Raw genomic sequence first — 11,971 nt, 5'->3', positions numbered from 1 at the left:
AAAATCAAAAAAAAAAAAAAAAAAAAAAAAAAAAGCCTTTTATTTTCTATTCAAACATATCATATGGAATGAACAGAGTAAAGATTTCCAGAGGATATCTTTACCTGCAGTTTCTTGCCTTTATTGCACAGGGGAAGGAGTAATTAATTTTCATCTTGTCATATCTTATACTCAAATTGTGATTATACATTCTGAACAAAAATGGAAAAATAAAAGTTCTGTATTTTAATTGAAGACTCAGTCAACTGTAGAAATGATAATATTGCCAGATACTTATTGGTCTCCAGAACATTAGCTAACTCCTAATTTGCATGCATGCTATCCAGATGGATTTTATTGGAAGACAACTAAACTAGTTAAGATTTTTGATTTAAGTAGTGATACTGGCTGCCTATTTTTGTGATGTGAAGGTAGTTATTGGTAGAAAGAAGCAGGTATCATATTTCTAACTTTACTATTACATGAAAAATTGAGTTGTATTATCTTTATGACTTGACTGTGACTTTATGAAAAGTAAAAGAAATTATCAAAATCCAAAAATGGATTTGCTATTATTTGTAGCTTTTGTATTGCCTAAACTGTGTAGAATTTTAGAGTATAAATCAGATTTTAGTATGTCATAAATTTGTCCTTGATAGTTCTACGTTTACTCTAAACTGCAGAAAGGGAAAGCATCTCTGTCAATAATCATTCCCCTTTCCTCCTTATATATCTCAAAATCTGTGTTTCTTAGTGAATGTGTAGTGGCATCAGTGTTCCCTGCAGTGTTAGTGTTCTTAGGAATAACTGTTTCCCTTATGGAAAGAATCAAAAGTAATTATTTAACAAAGCTTTATTTTAGACAGGAYGTAGGTGAGTTACATATTTAAACACCTACTTGTACTGAGGTTAAAGGCAAATTTCGTTGGTGCAGAACAAAAAAAAATGTATGAAATCAGAATACAGGAAATCCATTGTGGAGAGAAAATAACAGTGTAGGGTAGCTGTTCATCCTTTTTCATCTGTAAGACAGCATGCTTGATGAAATGTGTTGTTTTTCTGTGTGCAGATCCTTTACAGACAAAGAAAGTAAGAAAGGTGCCCCCCGGTTTGCCTTCTTCTGTAAGTACTAAAATTTTTACTTGTAGTAAGCAAATTAGGCTCAAACTATGCTGTGCTTACCTGACATACAAACCATTTAACTTACTGTTAGGAGGGCTATCTGCTGGACACGAAGAGCTAGCCAGGTAATTGGGAGTGGTTCCTGAGGACTAAACACACATTGGATGTGTAATTTTCAGATTTCATAGCAGTGATTTGTAGCTTGCTCATATACTCCTACCCACTTGTCCCTGTCATTTGAATTCCTCTCTTGGGAAGAGAGCTGGGCCAGGAGCTGTCAAAGAAGATCTCCTGTACAGGTCTTTTGATGTTTAATTAGTCATTATGTTGCTGAACAGGAGGACAGACAGAGATTAATAGCTGAGAATCTTAGAAATTTACATTTGTAATAATCCCAGTGGAGCTGAAGACATTAAGATTCGGAGGACATGTACAGCTCAGCTTGCCTCAGTAGGACTGAGGTTATTAATATGCATAAATCACTGAGTCAGATGTTCATTGTGAAGCCCTGGTGGATTTTAAAGCCTTCATTAAGCCTTTCCTAACTTCAGCCTAGCATCAGGAAAGCTTTCAAGCAACTAGTTTGTTGATCCCTCTTTGCTTGAAAATTTATCCTTCGAGAATAAAGGGCTTTGATGAAAAAGGTTGGAAGGGTTTTGGTGGAAAAATCATTAATGGCTGTGATAATCTAATGCTATAGGGGTGTTTTGTGGTATTAAATATGCTTTATTCTTAAAAGGAAGAAAATTGTTTATAAATGAATCTACATTTAAAAATCTACGTGAAGTGTAAAATCCCCAGCGAAGTGAAGGACAGAATTATTTTTCTCCCAGCGCAGAGCAGAGCAAAGCGGCGGGGAGGGGGAAGCGCTGCTGCCTTGCGGGGTACATCTCTTTGTTGTGTAAATGGATGTTGGGCTTTTATTTGGCAGTACTTAACACATGGGCGCAGGTGCACTTGGATGAGTCATAACTCAAAGCCGGATAGGCTGAATAGAGCGTACTGCGCAGGCAACTGTAATGTAGTGGGAGCAAAATGGGTCTGATCTTTTTATTCTGTATCAAGCCTGAAGTATGGATGGTGTCTCCTAGTCCTTGCATCTCCCCCCTTCTCTCCTCCCTCTCTTTCCCCTCGCCCTCCCCCTGCTCCCTGCGAGATGCACAGAAACCTGAATCTGAAATCCTGTTTTAACCATACTTCCAGATGGAGCTGCGATAGTGTATAGATAGCCCGGGGCAGCTGTGCTCTGAACCTGCAGCCTACCTGGAAGCCAGGACTGCAGCTGCAGGCACTCTTAAAAGCTTTTGCTTGCATAAGCACTTGGGCCCCACTAGAGGCTGAATAGCTGCTTGATAAACAAAATGAACACAAAGCCTCAAATCATTATTCCCGAGGCCAGGAATATTCTTCTTCTTCTTCTTTTTCTTTCTTTTTTTCCACCCTTCAGCAGTAGCTAAAAATAGTTTGCAATTTGCATTTTAACAGTTGTGTGTTATGTAGGGTGGCTTCGCAGACTAGCAGATGATTTCTGCTAGATTAACAAAAATATATTTAAAATGTCAGAGAAGCTGAAACACATAGCAGTGCAATTTTCATGTAATTTATTACTGTAATTCTAGGAGAGTAATAAAACTTACRTTACATCTTTAATATTTAGTAGCATTAGCCAGGTAAAGGGATCGTTTTAGTAAATGAAAAATTTATCTCATTTCTCTTACTAGGCATTAATTTTAAGAAGCAGTATTTTTCTAATGTTTTACATTTAATTATTCTTCTGAATGAAGAGTGAGGACAACAAAATGCTGATTAAATTTTTTTATTAAACGCTGTTCCAATCTCAGCAATAAAGTGCTGTTACTGTGAATAATCAATGATTGTTATGACGCATTTGTAAAGTACTGTTTCTCTACATTTAAATGCTTTCAGTCCTGASTATAGCCTTGAAGTGATATGAGAGATTACAAAAAAAAAAAAAGTCATGAGAGATGTGCTCTGTTTGGAAAGTAATACAAAACTAAAAATTACTGAGTATTCTGGGAAATTTAAAATAAGCAGATAAAATTTTAAGTGTTTTCTTATTTTTAAAATAGCTTGATTAAAAAAAATCAGTTTGTATTATGGCAAAGATTAAAAATCGATCTGGCTGGTTTAATTGTAACATAGAAAGCCACAAGAAAGATAATGAATGTTAAATAACATACAAATCTGATTTAAAAAAAAATCATTTCTTCCTGAAAGTTTTTTGCAATATTTTGTTTTAGTATAGGGCTCCCATATCAATTGATATTTCTTARGTAATTGTAATTTACAATGTACATATTTTTTAAGAATAAGGATTTTAAAAAAGTCTTCCTCCAGTGTGTATCTTTTTCTCTTGGATGTGTATGATATTTTCAAAAATTGCTTGTTTTGATATTACCTTTCCCCTTCTGCTTTTGTAGGGCCTAAAATAAAAATAGTTATGAAGAAAAATGTTAACAAATTCCTCAGTTATTTTCAAAATGCAACTGGAAATCTAAACTTGTGCTTTTGCTCTATTTTTTTTTTTTTTTTTAAATGCTCCAGGCAAATGTATTAGGTTCTCCTAACTTAAGTTGTCTAAGAGGCAAGTCATTGCCCCCCAAAGCTTTTAAATGTTAACATGCAAGCATTTATGTTAAATTGTAACCAAACTACTAAATCTAAAGCTTTGTAGGGAGGAAAAAAACTAAGCATCTACTGTTTATTTCTTCTTACTGTTAACTTGAGCGAGGCTTGATTGAACGAAAGGATATCTATGTGCAGTTTATACTACAGTAGCAGAGGAAAAAAATCCTGTGTAGTGACAGCTACATTTTCTTCAGCGATTCGAAGCTCCTGTGTTATTTCTGAGAATTTCTCTGATTGTGGAAGTTACCCTAACTGAGCCAAGAAACAGCAATRACATCGTGTGACTTGAAATCAGTACGTAATCGGTAAAGCACAAACTGTGCAGAGCGTAGGGCCGGTGTTTCTGGAGAGCGGCTCCGTCTGCAGCGGGAGAAGGGAGAGGAGCAGGGCTCAGCGGAGAGCGCGCCGGGAGCCCGCAGGCTCCTTGCGGGCGTCCCCGGAGCGCCAACGCGGCGCGCGCGCTTCCTGCCTGTGCACCCGAAAATATCCCGTACGGACTATTTATGATTAGCACCATAACCAATAGCTAGCATGCAGTAATCACTCCAAGAGAAATCCTGCAAATGTCTGTGATCATTCTTTTGTCATTTAATTGGCCTCGTATCAACTAAGAAATAACCCGAAATACATGCTGTGTTGATGCCTATGACAGAAAATCAGTTGTGGCGCACAGGCACAAATACCTATTTGTTTTCTGTGTAGTGCCATTTCTAATAACTATTTTGAGATGCAGAATATTTTAGAGTTTCCATAGCACTTGAAGCTATCAGTTAATGTTCAGCTTTTGATTGCCAGTTATTTGCTAGGAGATTGTCAAATGAACACTTTCCAGTTGCAGAGATCTGTTTCTAAATTCAAACTTAATAGAAATTAGCAATACATTTAAGATAACTTATTGATTATAGATGTTACCCATMTATCACCCTCTACAGTATGCATATATATTTTAGGTGTGTGTGTGCATGTGCGTGCGCATGCTAATTTATTGCAGGAATTCTTTACTAACAGAAGCTGGTAAAAAGTTGGTTTGCATGCACAGAATTATCTCCTAAATACTATAGGCATTTTTTTGTAGCACATTAGTTTTTAAAGAGTGAGCTTGGGAAATGTATTGAGAGATCTTAAGATACCAATGGGGCCTGAAGGGATCAGAAGGAGAGTAATGGATCTTCCATGCTCCCTCCTTCCTCCGCCCTTCCCCAAGCAGCAAGGGGAGATTATTTGAWGTGTGCGTGTGTGTGTGTGGGAAATGATCCAGACTTCAGKRTATTCATCTGAAGCCCAGTTTTTGATACGTTAATAGTTAGGTTGTATTAAAAATAATATAACATTCACCAAGGTGAGCAGACTTTCTTTAGAGGATTATCCTCCGTAGTAGAAAGTTGGATGTGTGTTGAAATAGCCTGGTGTAAAGCCGCGTTCGCAGAGTAATCTGACGAAGTCTGTGGTTCTCCTCAGAAACGCGCGTCCGAATGAAACCTTGGGAGCTTTCTGGATAGTCTCGTTCTGTGGTGCTTAACTGACTTTGTGGTGGGGTTTTTTTGTGAGATTTGTTTCAGTTGTTTCCTCAGGACTCTTTCCATTCGCTGGCAGTGGTGTCAAAATATGAAAGGCAGTGCTGAGCGTTTGTTCGGAGCTGTTTTGAACTGCCTCGGGCAGTCAAGCGATACTCTCCAACTAGCATTCATGTCTTCACGCTTGCAAAGACAGTAGTAGCTCACCTGCCCCTTGTCTTTGATACTGTSCTGTGTTTTGTAAGACAATTTTAAATAATGAAAGCAGGCAAACAAAATCTGTATGGACAACGTAACACAGACCTTGTGGTTTTTGGGTTGTGATTCAGTCTCCTCTTCCAACTTCTGCTGCTCTACTCTATCCTTATTCTGTGGCCTGATTCAAAAGGCAGTGTCTTCAGCGAAGGCGCTTGCTCCTCATCCGGAGGTGGAGCAACAAGCAAATGTACAAAACCAAGCCTTAAGTCTTGTTACAAATTAAGTAATTTTTGAGACTTTACAGTCTTCTAAGCAATGATTGTTTCCATTATCAAGCAGTTTCTTAACTCATWTCTTTAGGACCTGGTCTTCTGGTTATATTATTGTAATTCTTTYCAGTTTTGGCTTTATTTGAAATTGATCTGAAAACAGCAGTAACTTCAGATTATRACATCTCATCATCTTTGCTATAGAAGAGAAGTGAAAAGTGTTCAGCTATCATTAAACTGCTAAGTAATTCATGGCAAGTTCTGTTAGAGTTAATAACATTAATGTTACTTGTTTTTAAGCTTTCTCGGCATACCAAAGTGAGCATGTTAGATGCTCATCATTTGAGTGGAGATCTGTATAGAAGAATCTTAAATCTATACATAGCTCTAAAATTGCTRTCTGAAAAAATATGAATAAATTGCAGTTTGTGTAATTTTACAGAGAATTTATAYGGAACTACAGCAACTACTACTTCACCTCAAAGATAGTGCATCCGTTACCATAAATTAATGTGGTGTTTTGTAACAGTAGATAAGGATAACAGCTTTTTTGAAGACTGTTTTGTAGTATCTTTTGCTTGGTAGTGCTTGTGGTCTTGGTGGGAAGGTTTTTGGAATCCCTGAAGTCAGCTGGGGAAGCGAGCAGCAGCGTCCTGTTAGGCTTCTGCGTGTGTTGTCCTGTTCAACGGAGCTGCTTCCTTGCAGGTGCTTGATCRGTACAAATGCTGGACAGGTTGCTTTGGCTCTGACTGTGCACTCTGGCATCAGAGGCAATATAAAAATTATGTACATATATACATATTTATATATTTAAGGAATAGTGCTGAAAATAAAGCACTGCATCTTCAAAAAGAATTGCAGATGATGATGTTAATTTACACACACAAATTGAATTAAATTATATATTGTTTTAGTGTCACTTAATTAGTTGGGAAGTCAAAACTTGTAAAGAAAACAGGCTGTGCAATCTTGGGAATTTAGTTACAGGATTTAGACACAGGAAAATACCAGCTGGATTCCTAACTGTGGATAGCAGAAGGATTGCTTGTTTTGCTTTTGAWCAATCTTTCAGCTTCATTTGCAACAGAGTTTTTCCAAGCAGCAAGTTGGAGTACAAAAGAAAGGGGGAAATGCAGAGAAAATGTATGTGGAGGCACGACTAACTACCTGCATTTTGAAATACAGTCTTCTAAAGCTTGTCTGAGGCTGAATTATTTAATAAATTCAAAAAGTGTGTGTGCGGATGCAGATTTTGACTATGGAGCCATCTACAGGGAGATGATATAAATGCAGCTGTAGCTGCATGTTAACCAGTTTAGAGAGACAAGAAGTGCAAAATATGCTGTACTTCAGTACAGAAATAAAAGTTAAATGATACTAAAGTTGGACCAGCAGAGGGACCCCTCAATCACGTTCTAATTTTGCAAATAAATTTTCTTGGCCATGTTGAGTTGATGTGAAAARATTCGTAGTTCAAGTTCTCTTTTACAAGTTTCACAAACAGGAACAATCATTTCAGAAAGCTGTAAAGTTCTCTTAAAGTCTAATCACATTTTCATATTGACCAGGTTTTTATCATGTTTAAAGTTGGTGATTATTGGGCTTCTAGTGGAGTAAGTTATTTTCTCAGGATAGCAAACATATTTACTTTTTAGTTAAGAGTTTCCTATAGGGGTTTTCAAAAAARGAAATAAGTACTTAATATTTTCAGCACAATAATGAAACCTATCATGTGTTACCTATCAAAGTGGTATTTGAAAAATTTTGAAACAAATTTAAAAATTTCTTCAAGTAAATAGTTTGGGGTTTGATTCGGAAGATGGTGGACAATGCTACCTTYYYYYCCCCCCTTTTTCCTCATTTTTCCATTCCAGCAAAACTTCTGTGTAAAAATGCAATCAACTAAAATTCAGTRTTATTTGGAAAACTGCTTTCTACTAGCTTGGTAGTAGCTAGTTATATATCCTGTTAAATAAACTGAGTATATTTTTATTCATTTGAACCTGTCATATGTGACTGGAAATTTGTATTAAAAAAGACCCTCAACTTATTGACAGGTAAAAACAACAGATGGCATTTGATACTAATCACACTCAGGCTACCAAACTGCTACCTGTGACACAGATGAGCTAACTAGTTTGCTTCATACTTCCTGTGGATTTTGTGATCTTTTRTTTTTCCTGTAAAAATTTACTTGGTTGTTTAAAATTGCCTGCCATAAAGCTCATCTGGTGCGTCTTTTAACTGGGCAGTTTACTTAGTGGCTGGGTGACAGTGGAAGGAAATACTTTCAGGGCTTTGAGAAAAATAACATTTATGTAACTGGGGGAGTAAATAAAGGACTGTGCAGTAAACACTCTGTTTTCTGCTCCGAGCAGCTAGATCCGACTCCTAAGGCCTGAAAGCGAGTGTGCTCGTGGCTGYGCGAACGCATCCTCGCTCTGCCCGCGTTCTGGTTAATCATCATAACCTACTCTAAAACAAAAAATTACGTTGGGATTTCTAACACTCCTAGAAGTTACTTCAGAGTTGTTGCAACAGAAGTAGCTCAGTCGAGTTACTGTGTGTTTCTTAGTGAGCAGCAGGTGGTTCTGCAGTGGGACCAGTTTCGTGCGAGCTCGTGTGCCGTAGGCCCCGTCCTCGCCGTTATCCCAGTGGGGCGGCCGCTGGGGCCCGGCTCCTCTGCTCGGGGCCTGGTTTTCTTAAAACTGGTGAGAGCTGGATCGCTTGTGCAACCTCTGTTCCCCTGTCCGCTGCGGCCGGAGAGGCGCGGGGCGCTTGCGCGGGCGGAGGGCCCAGCCGCCGCCGCCTCCCGGCGTGGGGAGCGGGGAGCCACCCCGGAGCCGGGCTGCAAGGGGGGGAGAGCTGGCGCCCCGGCAGCAGCGGGGCTGGGGTGCGGTAAGGCACCGGTTTTCGGAAGGGTTTGGGCAGGCAGACTCTCCGTGGGACCCTTGTGTATCCTGTCTAACATGTGACAGCGGCTGTTGGTGGGAAAGGGACTTTAAATTTTAGTTGCAGCTAATTCATTGTAAAGGTTTTGCCCCTTGCTGTGGTCAAATAGACCGGTTTGCAGCAATAACTATGACAAAAAAGCAATAAGCTTGTTAAAGTATAGTGATATTTTAATTTTATTGTGGAATATATTTGGCTGGGGATAGCTCTTGGATGTGGAGCTTCTAGCATGCCTAAGTATTTCTGGCACAGCAGGAAGATGATTTTCAGTGGTCTATATGATCTCAGAAAGGGTGTATGTTTTGTTATATATGCTTATTGTGTATTTGTTTTGTGGTTCCGGCAAGTTGGACAAAATTTTATTTGACATAAAAGCTTATGTTTTTAGAGTGAATATGTAGTTCATATGAAAGATCTCTAGTCTGCAAATGATCTTTGAAAATATTCTTATACAGGTGGTTTGGTTTATAATTAGGTCAGTATTTCACTTTGCATCAGATTTCATAATCTATATACTTAGTGAAACAGGCAGTTTATTGTTTTGGACACACACTACAGGGTCATGAGTGGAAACAATTCAGGCTACAAAGTGCATATCAGTTCAGTGCTCCTCTGCTGACGACATGTCTGTCTGAAATCAAGTTTAAAAAATTGGCCGTCTCCAGCTGACTTGTTTTGTCAGGCTGAGTCATAAGATTAACCCTTGACTTGTCACCAAGGAAAAATGGAGTAAACAACTGTATTGAGTACAGTATCACTGATCTGGCTATGATTCATTTCACTGTAACATGATTCTCATAAGAAAACAAATTTCAGAGCAGCTGTTGCTCAGCTTAAATGGGGATTAAAAGAAATTGCATCCAGAAAACAAAAAATTTTCTTTGGGCTTTGGAAGTATTTGGAATAATTATGTGGTAGCACTTCCTGCACATACAGAGTTTTTAGCAACAACAGCATCAGCTAAGTTTTTGTGCAGTTTTTCAAATTATTCAGCCTTATACCTATTTTTCATCCATTTTGGTCAAAATAACCTTCTGTGGGGTGAAGTTTGATATGCTTGATGGAATTATGACTTGATCCTGTAAGTTGAATAAACTTCGTTAACGTACTGTGAGAAATAGTATTTTAGTGCTGTCTGTGTAAAGCAGATACAATGATAAATTTGCAATATGGTACGCTAAGATGTTATTCCCATTCATGGAACTGAGGGTAGGACAACTAATTTCCTTTTTGGTGAAATGAAATTGATGTCCTTTTGATTTGTTGGGAAGTAATTCAGGAGCAAACTCGTTTATCGAATCGTTATGAAGGCACCTGTCTTTAGGATAGTTTGTCTACAGATGTAGACAGCGTTTGCAGTGGCTTCGTTCAGTCARTTGATTTATTACCATGCATGATGGTAAACGTCAATGATTTCCTTGTACAGATAAAAGCTAATTTTGTTAGTAAGTATTCTCAGTCAGTGTTATGTATATATTTTTCACTGCAGCTGCTCTTTAGAAGTACGTAATGAGCAGACTGCTGTAAGGAGGAGAAAAGGAAACACACTATGTAGTACAGTTAGGTTTTCACATTGTGTATTTTAACACTTAGGCAATTTTTTAAATACAATTGCATGCTGCTCTAGTGTTTGAGTGGGGACTGGATCTTGCCCTTCATCCCAAGCACAACCATTTTGAAAACTGAGCACGTGTGCATGGAGGTGCACTAGCTATTACGAATGGTGATCCTAACTTTAAAGAACTGAATTTAGTTATTGTGGAAGTATTTTTAATGATTTGAGTCCCTTGCATGCTTGAATCATTTCAGAAAGAACGTTCTCTTATTTTGCCAGCTCTCATGAGCTGAAAGCACTTTTTTCAGTATTTAGAGTTTTTTCCTCCCTAAGTTATACACTAGTCTAAGTGACGAGTTTCAGTCTAGCCTACGATGCAAAGCGGCGCGTGCAAGGGTCTGAGGATGTTGCGCTGCCTTTCATCTGTGCACTCCCGAGTGTTAGTGAGAAGATGGAAGGCAGGGCCTTGTTAGCCGCAAATCAAAGCTGCTCGCAGATTCTCCGGGGCCTGAAATGGGTCTCTGTGGTCCCCAGGGGAAGAGGGAAGCCGCAAGTCGCTCTGCAGGCCTGGCATTTTAATAGTCTCAAGTACAGGGATATTCTTTTCTGCAGCTGCTGCTATGTCTTTTGTATTGGCAAATGGTTCAGTTCAGATAGCACGTGCTTTTAAGGCACTGCATAAACAGCTTTAGATGTATAGCTTTACTTGAAGTAAAAATGCAATTTTTTTTCAATTCATTTAAAAATCAGGATATCTTTGTCAGCATACTCTGACATTGGAAACAGTAGTTTTAAATGTCATATTGATTGGAACAGTTCACTGAAAAAGTGTTTGAAGACAAAAGCGTGGATGTTTTGGGGTCAGTATGCGTAACTGCGTGCGCTTACAGATGTGTGTACTTGTGCATGCTTGCAGACCGTGCAGCAGCGGTGTCCTGAGGACAGGCATTATACAAAAGACCCACTAAGAGTTTTGCCTGATCCTGACATTTAACTGTAGTCTGTTACTCTTTCAGACKTCTTAGTTTAAAAGACTTGCAGGACACGCAAAGCCTTGGCAGAATGACCCAAGTTTGGGCGGCTTGCTGGCTCTCCCCGCGAACTTCGCCGTGTTCCTGCTCCCGCAGCCTTGCCTGCGGAGGAGGCAGGCGGCGCTCGGCATTGGCGGTCCCCGCGGGCGGAGGTGGGGAAGTGGCGTTTTGCGTTAACCCCTTCTTGGCCGGATCGGCGTCCGCATCCGACCTGCTGGGAACTCGGTGAAGCGCCCAGCGGGTTCCTGCGGAGACCGCGGTTCCGCGGCGCTCAGAGTTGATTAACGCCACTGCGCGGTAGCGAGTGCGAGAAAGACCTGGCGGTCGCAGATGAGGTGCGAGCACYGAGGGGTTTTTGCGCCGCAAGTTGCCCTCTGTCACACTGCGCGATGTCTTGGGGAGCGCTCGTGTTTTGTTTTCCTTCTCTCGCCCTGCGCTGCTTGTGCAGGCACAGGGGAGCGCTGGGCTTTGCCTTTTTTGTACAAAACTGCGTTGGATGTGCAGGGGGAGCTGGGCTCCTGCTTTCACCCACGCTCACGCCGATGCGTGTTAAATTTCGGGCGATTCGGTAAAGTGAGAACGCGTGTGACGGCCGGAGCCGTCGGGGCTTCCGCTAGCGCAGCCGCGCGCGCGGCGCCTTTGTTCTTCCCGGGGCGGGCGGCTGCGCGGGGGCTGCGCGGGGGCTGCGCGGGGGCTGCGCGG

At 40.1% G+C, this 11,971-nt stretch overlaps 1 protein-coding gene across 6 annotated transcripts in view; it reads left to right on the top strand.

Moving 5' to 3' along the window:
* The window catches only part of TCF12 (transcription factor 12), a 180,098-nt gene that overhangs the window by 126,838 nt on the left and 41,289 nt on the right, over positions 1-11,971 (top strand). For all 6 annotated transcript variants that reach the window (XM_085303359.1, XM_085303358.1, XM_085303357.1 and 3 more), the window contains exon 7: positions 1,049-1,101. In XM_085303359.1, coding sequence (XP_085159485.1) covers positions 1,049-1,101 — 53 coding nt within the window. The remainder of the gene's footprint in view (positions 1-1,048; positions 1,102-11,971) is intronic.

This window comes from Rhea americana, unplaced genomic scaffold (genome assembly GCF_003343005.1).
Source record: "Rhea americana isolate MKP2758 unplaced genomic scaffold, rheAme1 scaffold_2, whole genome shotgun sequence".
NCBI classification, from domain to species: Eukaryota; Metazoa; Chordata; class Aves; order Rheiformes; family Rheidae; genus Rhea; species Rhea americana.
The sequence above is the reverse complement of the archived record's forward strand: the minus strand, read 5'-3'. Positions and strand labels throughout refer to the sequence as shown.